Source organism: Syngnathus leptorhynchus, chromosome 1, assembly GCF_054491065.1.
Source record: "Syngnathus leptorhynchus isolate UIUO chromosome 1, UIUO_Slep, whole genome shotgun sequence".
Classification (NCBI taxonomy): Eukaryota; Metazoa; Chordata; class Actinopteri; order Syngnathiformes; family Syngnathidae; genus Syngnathus; species Syngnathus leptorhynchus.
The window spans coordinates 17,005,315-17,020,780 of NC_141195.1; the positions used below are offsets into that span (position 1 = coordinate 17,005,315).

The following is a 15,466-nucleotide window of genomic DNA, read 5'->3' on the forward strand; positions in this document are numbered from 1 at the left end:
TCAACAAAAATACCGTTTTCTGTGTTAAATACTGACACCGTGATTTCAAGTTGTTTCCCATGAACCAAACAATCCATTGCTAAAGCTGTATTTTATTACCCCCCCCCCCACGACGCTCACCCGCCCTCTTTGTCCTTTTACTCTTGTGGGGTTGCAAGAGATTTGGCAATCTACAACTTCCTGTTTGGGAAATAAGAGGCACACACTGGTACGTGCTGTACAGGAATGCAATTCAAACATAGTGAGTAATAGCACTCACCGCCACCCATCTACTGACGTCAAGCCTGCAAGATTGTACAGGCTGAACTTATCTGCAATAGGAAAACTACAATCAAGGTGTGACCGCCGGGACCGGAAGTCATCTGGTCTTTTCACCTTGTCCTCAAACAAGGAGCAAGTGTCATAGGTGTTAGAAAATGAGATTCAATTTTGACACACAAATGTCAAGATGTATCAAAAGGGCACTGAAGGTCAAACGCTGACTCTTCCGTCCCCATCATTCAAAGGGGATGTCACTCCCCCCCTCCCCCTCCCTCTCCCGATCCTGCCCCTGCCCTGTTGACTCCTCCAAACTCCCTATGTCCTGAGCTGTTTAGTTATTAACCTGGAACTTCCCAATAGCTGGCAAGCTGCGAAGGAGGAGGGCTTGGCCGTCATTAGAATCCCTTTTTTTTCATAGGAAGCTGGGTTCAGGAAATTCCTGTATGCAACAGGAGCCTTTCCAAGTGTGACTGTGCAAAGTGTGACTCATGTGCTAGCAGTGGAAGCTGAATTTTACAAGGAAGTGAGTCCACTGTCATGTGTGGCGTGTGTCTTCATGCCCCACGCCACTTATTTCGACATTTCAAAAACACAACAGGCAGTGTTGATGAGTAACTTCTTCCTCTCTACTTTTGTATTCTCTTCACTACATACAAGGTGTGTCAGAAAAGTGCCAGGACTGGCGTCTCAAAAGCTGTACAAGTTACTCGTTGCTACTCTATCGCCGTTTTCCTTTTGCAACTTCACTGCATTGCTTTTTTTTTTTTTGGGGGGGGGGGGGGGGGGGGAGAATTTAGTGGTAATTATCTTTCTGCACGGAAAGACTGTTTCTGCAGATTTATGTAGCAATAAGCGCAAGCATGCTGGAGTGCGTAAAATACAGAAAAGTATAGAATACAGAAATTTCACAAAGAAGCTCAAATGCAACGTGAATGCAAAGTACAACTAGTTACACCACTACGTATCTACGATAAAATAAACATAAAAATTGTGCAAACAAAAACTGTTAAAAAAAAGGGTACAAAAACATGTGTAGAAAAAAGACAAATAGCCAAAATGACTACACACAGGCAAAAAGTAAACAGAAAAATTAATTTGAAAGTGTGTCTACTTGTGTTCTGTTTTATTGATTTATATGTTGAATTATTAGTTTAATGGATTAAGTGTGAAAAGGGTAGGAATTTAAAAAAACTCTGCTTCCTCCTACTCATTTTCGAGCATTCTTTGTTGTTGTTTTTTGAGTTTGTTTGTTTTGTTTGTTTGTTTGTTTTTTTGTTTGTTTGTTTGTTTGTTTGTTTGTTTCAGTGGCTTAGATATGGCACTTTAAAGTGTTATTTGTTTTATTTATTTATTTTCCTATTTTCATGTTTTAAATATGTTCAAAATAAAGATAAATCAAATCAAAAACATCACTAGCCAATGCCTACTGCCATCATAGAGTGTTGAAATGTCAAACTTTAGCTTGCAAGCCAAAGCAAAGAAAAAAAAAGCCTGAATCTCACTCAGTTCATACTTGGAAAAAGGTAGAGTCGCTTGTATACCTTTGGTGAAACTCGTCCTGAAACTTGCGTGACACACTGCGTGAGTAGCCAACCCTTCATTGTCTCGGATATGGTCCCGCCTTGAAAAAAGTCCCCCAGTAGCTCCTTATGAAAAGTTAGACAAAGACATTACGCTTCCACTCGTGCGTTCAGCTAAAGTTCAGCTAACAGAGATGATTTCTTGACCAAATAAGGCCTGCACCGACCACACCCAACTCAAAGCATTCTCTTGGAAACTTCAAAGACCAATATGCTTTTCAAAAGTATTTTGGAGAAGAAAAAAAAAACACAAACGTATGTATGCGTGAGAGTTCATTAATCAACTTACCTACTTTTATCTGATGAACCTTTGGGGATTAGGCCAAGCTCTAACCTGTTCAGCTATTTAAAACAAGTATTGTCTAAATGTCGATGGATTACTCCTATGAACACTTTACTGGAGTTATTCTTGATAGGGTCTTTAAAATATACAAGGCAAAGGCCCTTGGCAGATTAGATTGACATAGAGACGGAAATCTGATTGGGCAACCAAAAAAACGATGGTGGAAGCAATACAGCCAAGAGAAATAAATATGGGAAATAAATATTTCAATTTCATAGAACAAATTTTAAAATGTAGATTGTAGATGTTGGTAGGTGCCTCTAATAGGCTAATAGAAAAGGTCTTGAGCTCTATTTTAAGATAGTGATACAGTGAGATGAGTTTGATTTGTTTTGTGACCATGTGTGTATCTCAAATCATCTTTTACTCTTGAAATTAATGTATGTGCCTTTAATTCGTTCCAGCCTTCCCCCAAAAAAACAACAAAAATGTTGTCAGGTGTATTTTAATAAGAATAATTACTAGCACTCAATGTTCTTTTTGAGTTAACTTGAACTTTAATGCAGAGTTAAGCAATGTTTGACACATATTTGTCTTAAGTTGAAGGACATTGTGCTTCTGCCCGCCTTGACCTTTTGGGGCGCACAGACATCGTGGATTCCCGCACCCCCCCTGGTTTTCTCAATTCATTTCAATGGTATCAATTCCAAGCATGTTTATGCCATTTGCAGGGAGGTCGGACCCTTATTCCCTACAAATGAGGGTCTTACTGTATTGTTTCATTGAGACACTTGAACTCCTCACAGCACATCAGCATGACACAAGTATTTGTATTTCTTCGCAGAGGATAAAGAATCCATGCTGTAAGTATTGTTAGAATGTCTGTCTGTTTACACTGTGTTCAGTTCATTGCTAAGAGGGCTATAGCACATAGATCCTAATTAGCATTAGCATGAAGCTATCAAACTCAAAGGCAAAAGCTATGAAGTTGTTGTAAATAAACAAGGTGTAATTCTGTTTGTTTTGTGTTTAACATTTACATTAATATTTGACAATAAGTCATCGTTTGTATCTCAATTTAGTGCTCACAACTCAGTGCGCATGTTACGCAACGAGCGTCTTATTGTGGCTTTGGCCTTAAATGCCAGATTGTTTTTCACCTAGCTAGCATGCTCGTTTGTTTTTTTGTTTTTTTCTCGCTCACGACTCACTTGCGTCTGTGAAGACGCTCGCAATCGAGCAGTTCCTGTCCTCCTCAGCAGCGACCACCAGGCGCAGATATTGGTGCGAGAGTCTGTGGTTATGTTGCCGCAGATTACACTCTTGCATGTAGGTCAACGCATCAATATGAAAAGTTTCAAGCTGGTGTTTCCCCCCACAGTCCGCTTCGAGGTTCCCGCATCCTTCCTCTTGCAGATTGCTGCAAGGAGTGATGACGCTGACGGGGACCGCATGTAAACAAAAGCCCATGTCATCGATATGTTCTTTTGACTTGTTGCTGATGTATTTGGGATCATAACAACAGATGTGCAACAGAGCAGAATCACTCAACATGTCACGGATTCTTTCAGAGAGGCGCGTGCCCACATAGTCTGTGACTGTCTGACATTCAGCAATGAGGTGAAAGGTGAGACACAGTCAACGTGAGCATGGTCACATAGCCAAGTGTGTGAGTCTGCATGTGTGGGAGGTCATCATCATCATCATCATCATCATCATGGATCGGAGACGCCCATCTTGTTTTGGAAGCTGTCTTAAACGGCACATCACTCATTCCACGAAAATACCAAGCTTTTGTCTATGATCAATCTGTAAAGGTTAGCAAGAGAACTAGATTGTTTTGTATTGTGATATGGAAATTTCTGCAAATACCAATCATCCGTTCCAGCAAAAGAACGTTTGCACTCGACTTCATAAAAAAAGAGCAAAAACACCAATAAATAAAATGTCAGTCAATTTAATGCTTCAATTCTATTCTGGTGCTCCTTCAGATGTGTCTGCCTCGGCCACCAGGCGGCAGTACATTATAGTCACACGGACAAATGATGAAGATAGTGGCTCTTTGTTTTTCTGGATTTACATTGTCACGATTGCCATTAACTCAGTAAAATCCTTTCTTTGCAGATGATCAAGAAGTAACATTTGTCTACATGTGTTGCTCCACCCTTTGTGGTCAAATATCCGTTGTTTCAATTTACAGCGTGTAAGTCTGTTTGTTTTAGTCTGTTAGGGGAATTAAACAACTTCGGGAGAAATTGTTCCCTCTTTGCCACGGCTACTTTTTGGAAAACAAAGTGAGTTAAGTTCACTGCCATCGTATACGAAGTTGTTCATATCTTTTGCAAGTCAATGCAAAAAAAAAAAAAAACATAACTAAATCAGACGACTTGTGATAGGCTCCAGAACCCTCTCGAACCGACAAGAAAAATGGATGCACGTTTGGATTTTACTGACCCCAAGAGACTTACATGCATGCCACTTAATCACTGTTGTGAAAAGTAAGACTGACACAGGCACATAGTGTGCGTTGGAAGGTTACACCCACTGAAGTGACACAAGGAAATCATGCGCAGCTAATCAAGATGGAGGCCAACATAGCAGAAAGATTACAAAAGTAGTCAATCACGGTCTCGTCTGATGAAGTATCTTGCACATGGGCGCATCCATGGACAAAGTTTGAGTTCAACTATTTTTTTATTTTTTTTTTACCAAATAAGTGAATGGGTATCTTCTGGTTGGAGACATGTTATATAATAATTTATGACAATTTCTAAATGTCTCAGTAACATCGCTGTGCAATGTTTTTGTCAAGGTAGTCCAAAAATCAAGAATTACAGCACACTATTATTTTGTTTTCTTACTGAATTCACAGAATTTTGAGGGGGGAGGCCCTGTCTCGTACTAGTGAGCGATTGGACATCTGGTCTTTGTAACTTTGGGCTCCTTAACATAAGTTGCAGTAACTTATGTCGTACCATTTTTTTTAAAAAAAGTACGTGCAGACATATAGGAACTGACGTGCCTTGTCATTTCAAACTGTACAACCTCAGCGGATATTTAGTACTTCTTAGAAGCACATATCTCGGGTCAAAAGTTTCCAACATGGGGATGAATCACTACATTTGTAACACTATGTCTTTCTCCGATTGACTCCGCCATTGCCTTCTGTAATTCTCATGCCGTTTAGGAAAGCACATGGCAGATTTATGGAAAAATGTTGGACCCATAAAGTTGAAAAGCCTTGATCATTCATTCTATCAATGAGACATGAGCCATGGTTTTAGCTTTATTTATTTTTTTTTGTATTCATGAAATTATTTGCATTTGTTTAGATCAGGGATGTCCAAATTCGTTCCTCCACTATCAGCATCGTTCGCAAGTTCTACAGAAGCTTAATCTCGATCCTGATTATTTGGATCAAGTGTGCTTTTATTGTAATTTTGCCTTCTAAATGCTTTCCAAAAAAGTGCAAGTGCGCTAAAGAAAGCTCGCTTGCTGCACCAAACGCTTTGCATGGTGGGGAGATACAAGAGAAGCAACATTCACTTGGCCACACCAGATTTGAGGTACAAGCGTGGTAACGTTAAGGAATCTACCGTACTTGACTATTAATAATCAATGAGTCCTGCTTGTCAAGATAAAACTGGATGTTTGTTTCATAAAATGGTGTCTCTGGTCATTTAGTAGTTTTCTTGGAGGAACAGAGCAATGAAAGGAACTTGAGTAGAAGAGCCATGGAGTGGATGACAAATAATCATTCACAGTTGACTCATTTAGTATTTGCCGATTGTGAATGTTTTCTTCATTAGAAGAAACCACACCTCGCCGGAATAGTCACAATTCCAATAATTTTTTCGCAAACGCTGACTAATGTCAGTTCATGACGTTGAATTCACTCAGTCTCAACTCTTATGAAGGACTTTTGTTGTCCAGAAACTTCCAATTCAGGATATTGATTTAGATCATTTTGTCTGAATCGAATCGCATAAGGTTTCATGGTCAAATTGAATTGGCCCACATTGAAGGGGAAAACATTTGAAATACGATGGTGCCTTGTAATGCAAAGAACTCAGCTTTTGAGTTTTACGTGATTTGTTGTTTGTTTTGATGTGTCCTTAATGATAGCAGTGAACTCGTTTGAGCCTACTTCACATTAAAGAGGAAGTCAACCCTTTTTTTTTTCTTTACATTACACTAGTCTAAACATGGCATTCTGATTAATACTGCATTTGTGGAATGAGTTAAGTAGCAAAATTCACCCATTTTCATCCGTCTAAGGAGGCGGCCATTTTGCAACTTGCTGTCGACACAGTTGGCAGGTATCAGGTCACAGCCAATCACGGCTCAGCTTTAAAAAACTGGTGCGTCACAAACGAAACAATAATCAGAACGCTATGTTTCAATTAGTTGGGCAGCACAAAATATATGATTTATTCCAAAGAAAAATACTATATAACTTCATACCACATGTTAATGTAATGTTGTTATAATAATAAAAGAAAATTCCGCAGGATAAATATGGTGCACTTTGAGCATTCACATACAAAGTCAAGATTCTGCATCAGTTGAGACACATACTGAGCATATGAAGAATTAAAAGCACACGTCTTTAATATTAAAACTAACGTTCATTTTGCAAAGATGGTCTGATGTTACACAATAAGTGGGCAGAGAAGATTGCTGTGTAGTGACCGCAAGTCACTTCTGCTCCTCAGTTTTGTGTTCTCATAGTCATCTTCAGCCAAATAGCAGAAGTGGAGGGTGGTGTTGAAACTTTGGTTCACTTCAAGACAGATCATGTTCATGGCCGTTTACCGTAGCTCAGGCGCTCGAGCTTCCCGTTAGAAGCCATGTTGAGGATGTCCGGTGCTCCTTTCATTTTGCGCACACAACTTTAGTCAAACACGGAAAAAACACCAAATCACATATATGCTCAAACGCAGTGCATTGAATCATTTCAATGTTAACTGTTAGCTTGGGCTTTTTTTTTTTTTTTTTCCTCTCTGCTCTAAGAACTGGAACTGTTCAACATTTGCTTTCTATTTAACATCCACAAAACCACATTTCGTCAATGTTCTTAAACTAATTCCTTCCCACTAAAAGTTCCCTAAAAGGAAGGTTGCTATATGAGTCACCGTACTGTCCATGGAAAAAGGTTAGATTGTAAGCATTCAACAGCTCCATCTTAATGAAGTTTCTACCACTGGTTATTCCCAAAAAATGACAGTGAAAGAAACAACACACACGTTAGTATCTTTGTGGACATATTTATACCTCTCAAGTCAAACTAATTGTCTTGTGACCAGACAATACTTGAATGTATTGTTACTACAGTTGTGTTTATATTATTTCTACGTCCACACGTTACGCACTTCATGAGCTGTTATTACACACCATCAATATGTCACTAAATGTCACTGCCAAAAATATTATACTTCCCACGTGAAAGTGTGCTCATGAAGTAAAGATATCAAGCTCCGCTGCCGAATCGAAAGAAGACTATGAAAGAAGTAAAAATCATTCACAACAAAAGCTAAGATACTCTGAACTGAACGCTACCAACTTTGCGCAAGATAAACTAACTCACTAACTAACTGACTGACCGACCGACCGACCGACGTAAACAAATCAACCAAGAGGGACTGATCGAGGAATTTTCTACTTTGCAACGTTCTCTTTACTTTCTGCACTTTACAGTGTATGGCGTTTGAGATCAGAATCTCAAGTGCAGTTGACTTTTATTTGCACGTCAGACTAAAAATAACGGTGTTTTAGGAACTTATTTGGTTTGATTGCAAAAAACGAAACGAGAAGTCATTTAAGTCAGACACATGATTTTTCTATCTGTCTATCTGTCTATCTGTCTATCTGTCTATCTATCTATCTATCTATCTATCTATCTATCTATCTATCTATCTATCTATCTATCTATCTATCTATCTATCTATCTATCTATCTATCTATCTATCTATCTATCTATCTATCTATCTATCTATCTATCTATCTATCTATCTATCTATCTATCTATCTATCTATCTATCTATCTATCTATCTATCTATCTATCTATCTATCTATCTATCTATCTATCTATCTATCTATCTATCTATCTATCTATCTATCTATCTGTCTGTCTGTCTGTCTGTCTGTCTGTCTGTCTGTCTGTCTATCTATCTATCTATCTATCTATCTATCTATCTATCTATCTATCTATCTATCTATCTATCTATCTATCTATCTATCTATCTATCTATCTATCTATCTATCTATCTATCTATCTATCTATCTATCTATCTATCTATCTATCTATCTATCTATCTATCTATCTATCTATCTATCTATCTATCTATCTATATTTAACTGTAGTATTTCACTATTTAGGGAGGTACATGCTCATACACGTGAAAAATCTTCACCGTCATAATTTTGCTCACAAGAGTGTCAGGTGTGCTTTTGCATGTTTGCACTGCATTGTCAGAGGATTTTTTTTTTTTGGGGGGCAGTTGGCTTGCGAGGCGCTGTGATGCAACGCCGAGGTTACGGACAAACACTGCCCACTGACGGTAAAACGAGGAGAGGAGGCCGGGCTAAACTTTCAAGCAAGGAGGTCATCCTGTGTGGGAATTTCCCTGTCTCCTGTCAGCGTTTGAGCAAGAGGCGAGGAAAAGACAGCTTGGGGATCGGAGGGAACACGAGTGGGGGTCATCGCAAAAGAAAAAAAAATGAAATTCCTCAAATGTTTGAAATTGAGCCAAGCACTGACAGCGCAGAAATATGAGCTTTTAAATGCCTACTTTAATTGCAAGCTATTGTTTATGTTGCCCAATTGCAGTTAATGTCTTGACATATATAACGAGTACACACAATGAACAGACGATGAACACATATCATGAATCAATATATATCCACAGAAATAAAAGCAACAGAGAGCGAGTGTTGCAAACACTCCATTTGATTTATGAGACGTGTTAGGATTCCTCAAGGGGAAATGCACTCTCTGCTCTGTAGAGTTCTGGAGAAGAAAAAAATGAAGAAACCACTCATTTTCTCCGATTTTCCTATTTATAGGTTAAGCTATGCATAGGTGGATATTCATTCACATTACAAATCATCTTTCTTCATTGAGATGAATGGAAATTCTATGAATCCATTCCAGCCTTCTGAAAAAAAAACCCAAATTTTCATTTCCTGTTTTTTATTCTGACTATTCTATGATACATTTTAAAAACACAAAGTAAAAATATAATTAAATAGAATGTAAATCAGCTCTGCGTTATTATTAATTAATTTCCCTCGTGCCGCTTGTACTAGTTTGTACATCTCGGCATCTTAGGGCAGTGTCATATAGACATATATTGTCTGTCTACATGTGTTGCGACACTGTTTGTGCCCAAATAGCCATTGCTTAAAAGGGTTATAATTGGTGCTGCTCGTTCACTCGTTCGAGTGGGCACGGCATATCGATTATCTCGATGATCGATTCGAAATTTTGCAAAGTCGAATGTGATGGCGTGACGTCACCGGAATTGCCATTTTGTTGTTTGCGCTGGTCCTCTGACAGTTACAGAGCAGCTTGTGGGCAAAATGACAGTTGAGGCAAAAACTTGCTTCCTACAAAGAAATCCCGCTTCCTACTAATGTTGCAAGGCAGAGGATGAGCCTTTCACCCAGGAACAAGTCTGACAGCCATCAGAGGGAATTTGATGGATGGAGTGAGCTGAGGACACAAACTTTGCGCGAACTAGCTAATGACATGAGCAGATGGATTTAAAACAATACAAAATTGTAACTAGTTCAGAAAACTCATACATCGATACATAAAGCCTTTACTGCAATGTTAAAGAAGGAGTCCTGCAATGGTTTCTTTGTTAAAAGCCAGATTCTAAAATGACACATGTGGCTTGCATCATATCTTCATGTCTAAATGTTTGCAACAACTCAATTTGCGTCAAAATGGCGAAAGAATTAAAAGAGTTACAATAAACGGAGGCAAGCAAACACTGCGAAAAAGTGTTAATTAAGCGGATTTCCTGGTAGTTTGGATGATACAATGAGCAATTGTCTTTGCTTTTGTGTTAAGTTGAACAGTAAACTTTTAGCTGGGAGTGGCATTTAACCTTTTGCAGTCTCTTTGTGAAGAATTGTTCACTCTCTGCCAAACTGCTGCTTGCTGTGAAGTGAGTTGAGTTCACTACGCTCGCAAGTCAGAGTAAAAAAAAAAAAAAAATCTGCCAAACAATGGCTCAACACCAGAAAAAAACAAAACCGTGTGAATCAGGAAATAGAAAGAACCTTTTTGTTTATTTCTATAAACTACCAACGACATAACTGCTGGATAGCAACCACAAATATTGTCATTTACAGCAGTCATGTGCTTAATGGTTCACACATTCTGACTAAATTTGGTGATGTTGCTCCCAGCCTTTGTCCTAATGTAGTGCATGCAGGATAACAATGACTTCTTCAAAAGTGGGTGGGGAACATATTGCCCAATAGCTCAGAGCTGTTCAACGCTGAGAGTAGCATGAAGAAACAAGCAGTGCTTGATTTATTTCAAGAGTCAAACTCAGTCCTGTTGCGGTCCCTTAAGGTGAAAGCGGCCTCTCCTGAAAAACGAGCAGAGGTGGTTTTTCCTCTCTCCTGGGTTGTCAAGGGCCCCCACCCGAAATTGTCATGGATCAACTCCACATCCCGCCGTGTCCCCAACTAGCTGCTTTATCTTCTGTCTGGGCTTGGCTTTGCTTACTTGTGACATTATTTATGCCGTGTTGGTGTGAGGGAGGCCTTGCAAAATTCCACAGCAAAATAACCACGACCACAACCACAACCTTATCCTCAATGTTCAACTTCAGGTCCTTTGTCTTCACCAGCAAGAAAATGAAGCGGCACAATGACTGTACCAGTAGAACAACTGCATCTTTCTAATCATTTGGCATATTTGTAGGACAACAATGTTAGAAGTGAAGCAGACCTGTGCCCTAGTTGGCAACTATATGCTATTCATTTTAAAGGGGAGGTCAACCCCCAAAATTTGTGTGTAACAATATGTTCTGTGCAGCACAGTTAGTCAAAACGCAGTGTTCTGATTACTGTTTCATTTGTGGAATATGAATGAAACAGGCAAAATCCACCTTCTTTTTAGCCATCTCAGGTGGTGGCCATTTTGGCTGGGTCTCAGGTCACAACCAATCGAGGCTCACCGGTTTTCTGAAGCTAAGCCGTGATTGGTTGTGACCTGAGACCCAGCCATTTGTGATGTCATTTTCAGTCGACAGCAAGTGGCAAAGTGGGCGCTCTCCTGAGGTGGATAAAAACAGGTGAATTTTGCTGCTTAACTCATATTCACTAAATGCATTCATCAAAATGCCGCATCTAGACAAGTGAGGGTGCATACAAAATATTAATATTCAAAAAATTTCTCTTTAGGGTCTGCTCTTCCTGCTCACCTTCTAGTCCTGTGACCTACTTGTAATGACCCCTGCCCCCACTACTAGTGCTCCTAGCCATTTTAGTAGAACCTTACATTGGGTGACTTATCAGCTTGATGCAAAGCTGTTTGAATATTAATTCCTTGATATCTATTTTAAGGTCCACGTACTAGTAGGCTCCTCACTAGTAAGACAATTCAGCATTCTGTGCGTTAGTGATTATATTTTTCCCACTACTTTTATCACGTTTGGTATTCTAGTCGGAAATGAAGCTGGTTAAATGCGTAATACAAAAGCTTTCATATCCAGCTGAACTTCCATGCACGACTAGAACAACTGTCTTATTTCCTTTTTTTTTTTTTCGACAACTAGTGCCACTTTTGGCATACTTGGCTTTCCATAATGTTGTTAGTTTTGTGTCGCTTAAGCCGCAAGGATCTCGAACGCATGCTTGAAGAGCTTTCTAAGGCCCACACACTGCCATGTTTTTGTTTCCCACTCAACAAGTTTGCAAAGGATTAGGGAATTCATGTGCTAAATGTTCAGCATGTCTGGCGGCTGAAGAATGACCTGAGCTGGTGTGAGGAGGTTAGTTGCTGATTAATTTGCCTGCAACCTTGAACCCCCTCTGCGGGCCAGTGGACCCAGCAGACTATTGACAGAGCCGTGTGCTGCAGATAAAGCGAACATTTCTGCATTGCGTGCCGACTTTTTTCATCGGTGCTGCTCTCAGCACTATCGTAGAGGCCACAATCTACAAAGATCTGAGGACGTTTGTGTCAAATCAATGTGTAAACACGAGGCAAACTCACTCGGTTGCTGTTCTTTTGCGAGAGCGGCACCACTAGAATGTTTTGCAATGAATGGCAGCGAGCCACAAAAATGTTGCACAAGCTATTCAAGCCAAAGAGAAATGTCTCACTGTATGCAAATTTATTTGTGACATCATATATCATCATAACAAAGCATGACAATGCAGTCATTAAGCTCACTGGTTCATTAATGTCATTTATTAAGAGAGCTGTATGATCATTTTTTTTCCCCCCTGCATGAATCAGGAAACGGTGCTTGTATTTTTTTTTCACAGTTTTTAAAAAGGTGGCAGACATGATCTTTCTTTCACAGCAGTCCACATGATATGGTCCAAAAGAAGCAGCCTAAAATAAAGACGTGCCAGTGAAAATGTTTAGACCAAAGTAGAAATTATTTAATTTCACAAAATATCAAGTACAATTAATTCATTTCACCTCGTCGACATTAAATAATTCCACTTATTTCATCCGTTGCCCATACTATTACAAAGAGTTGCATCATTTCACTGCAGCACAACTCTTCGCTCGACAAGCAGCCGTTGCTCCACTTCGACACGTACGTTCGTGTCGAAATGCACTCGTGTGTTTTTGTCGAACCTGCACACAAATACTGCATACACACAATGAGAGGAGAAGAAAGCAAAGGTGTCCCCAAAAGAATGCAGTGATTGCGCAATGCGCGCAATGCGCGCAAGCCACTTCTTCAGTCTCAACGCTTTGTGTCTTTGTAAACTGGTTGCAGTCCGTATCGTACCGCCACCCCCACACGACCCCTTCCAATCATCCCTCCGAACAACGTTCTTTAGTCCGCGGAGGGAGCAGCTTGGGCCGGGGGCGTCTAACACTGGCCAGTGGCCGAGAGCAGGTTGCGTAACGTGGCCAGCTCCCTGGACAGCTGCTCCACTCTCTTCTGTAAACGATCGTTTTCCGCCGCCAGTTCCAAAACTTTGTGCTGCGTCTCCAAGTTGCGCATTTTGGCTTTGTCGCGGCTCTTACGCACGGCCAGGTTGTTCCTCTCGCGTCTCTGCCGATACTCCTCACTGTCTTTGTCTAGGCGCTTCTTCGCCTTCCCGCTGGAGAGCTTGGCTCCGTGAGACGGAGACCTCGGAGACCTGCCCTGACCCGCCGGCGCGGGAGTTCCAGGTGGGCTGGAGCAAGTGGAGGACGCCGTGGAGATGTTGCCCAAGCTGCCCCCGGTCGACTGGTACTGTAGGTAGGGGCGCATGTCAAAAGTAGACGAGCCGTTTTCCACCTTGGCGTCCTCCTGGCTGTCGTCTCTTCCCGCGGCTCGGTAGCGGACCAGCTCGGAGGCAAGCACGCTGTCCACGCGCGTCTCTTGGAGGTCGGTGTAGCCGAGCCCGTACGGCACCCCCCGGGGGTCCCGCGGCCCGTCTCGCTGAGCCGCGTCCAGCTCGCTGAGCAGCGTGTAGTTCTTAAAATTGGCCGCTCTCTTGAGCTTGTTCTCGGCCAGAAAGTCGGAGAAGACGTCGCCCTGAGGAGGGTGCGAGTGCCCGGCCGCCAGCTGCGGGCAGTGCACGGCCGCCGGGTCCAAGTAGACGCTGAAGTCGATCGCTCTCTCCCGCTCCTCGATGCCCAACTCCGTCATCGAGTCGCCAAGCCTCCAGTACGAGCCGCCGGGGTTGATAATGCCGTCTCTCGCGTGGATAGCAAAGCCGCCCTCGTCGTAGAAACCGGCCACTTCCATGGATCTTAACACCCGCCGGATTGCACCAGCATGGAGGGCTGATGAAGCGCCCACGTCGGTAAATTCTGCGAGTCTTGTGTCGCAATGCTCTCTGTTGTTGTTTTTGTGTGCGTGTGTTGCTCACAAAAAGCACTTCTGTTGCTCCTTTCTTGAAGCGCCCACAAGTTGTGCTCGTCGTGGTTTTGGGAGGAATTGACAGGTCTTCCTGTCACGGGAGAAGTTTTATTGCAGTCGAGGGGCGTGACTTAGCTCGGCAGGTGTGTGACGTATGTGACAGAAACACTGACCCACAACTCCATGGTATTCGCAAAAATAATCAGTAATAATAATAATAATAATAATAATAATAATAATAATAATAAGTATATTTTATATACAATATAAATGTATTTATATGCATACATAAATTATTACTAATATAGTAATCATTCTTATTAATATTATTATTTGACTTTGGATGACAAACAGTCAATCTAAAGAAACAATCAAATGCATACATGTTTGATTGCTTAGCGTCTAAAAACAACCAGAGCCATAAGACTTGTTGATAGTCGGTCCGATCACGCCCTCTAAAGACGATCGTGGAAAATATCATGATGCTGTCAGTTTTTTTTTTTATGGCCTGCGTAATTATGACGTAGGCACAAACGCAACTCCAGATTGATCACGTATGATCAATTTATTCATGTTTAGTATAATTTATCCTTGTCTGACTATTGTGTTCGATTACTTACCCCGTCAATAGTATCAAATTATAATTATTATGTCCAGCTTTGGAGAAAAACATACTGAATAATTATTTTTTCAGATTTTTCTCATCCATCCATCCATTTTCTGAACCGCTTAGTCCCCACGGGGGTCGCGGGCGTGCTGGAGCCTATCCCAGCCGTCATCGGGCAGTAGGCGGGGGACACCCTGAACTGGTTGCCAGCCAATCGCAGGGCACACAGAGACGAACAACCATCCGCACTCGCATTCATACCTAGGGACAATTTAGAGTCTTCAATCGGCCTACCAAGCATGTTTTTCGGGATGTGGGAGGAAACCGAAGTGGCCGGAGAAAACCCACGCGGGCTAGGGGAGAACATGCAAACTCCACACGGGGAGGGCCGGAGGTGGAATCGAACCCGCACCCTCGAACCCGAACCGTGAGGCGGACGTGCTACCCAGTGCCCCACCGAGCCGCACTGGGTAGCACGTCCGCCTCACAATTAGGGTGCACATAGTTTCCGTGCTATTTTTTTTTTCAGATTTTTCTATTTATATGTATTCAGTAAAATTAACAAATACTGTGTTTTCATTTGGCTCGTTTATTTTGCAGAAACTGAAAAAAGGCCTCCATACTAAAAACGTTAAAAATTTTTCTATTTCTTTCCTTATTGTTTGCTGATTGTTCATT

At 41.2% G+C, this 15,466-nt stretch overlaps 1 protein-coding gene across 1 annotated transcript; it reads right to left on the minus strand.

Moving 5' to 3' along the window:
• Positions 1-12,468: 12,468 nt before the first annotated feature.
• On the minus strand, positions 12,469-14,312 carry cebpb (CCAAT enhancer binding protein beta). Its single transcript, XM_085927583.1, has one exon. It carries the CDS (start codon positions 14,065-14,067, stop codon positions 13,201-13,203), a length of 867 nt encoding a protein of 288 aa, XP_085783709.1. The 5' UTR covers positions 14,068-14,312; the 3' UTR covers positions 12,469-13,200.
• Between the last annotated feature and the right edge of the window lie 1,154 nt (positions 14,313-15,466).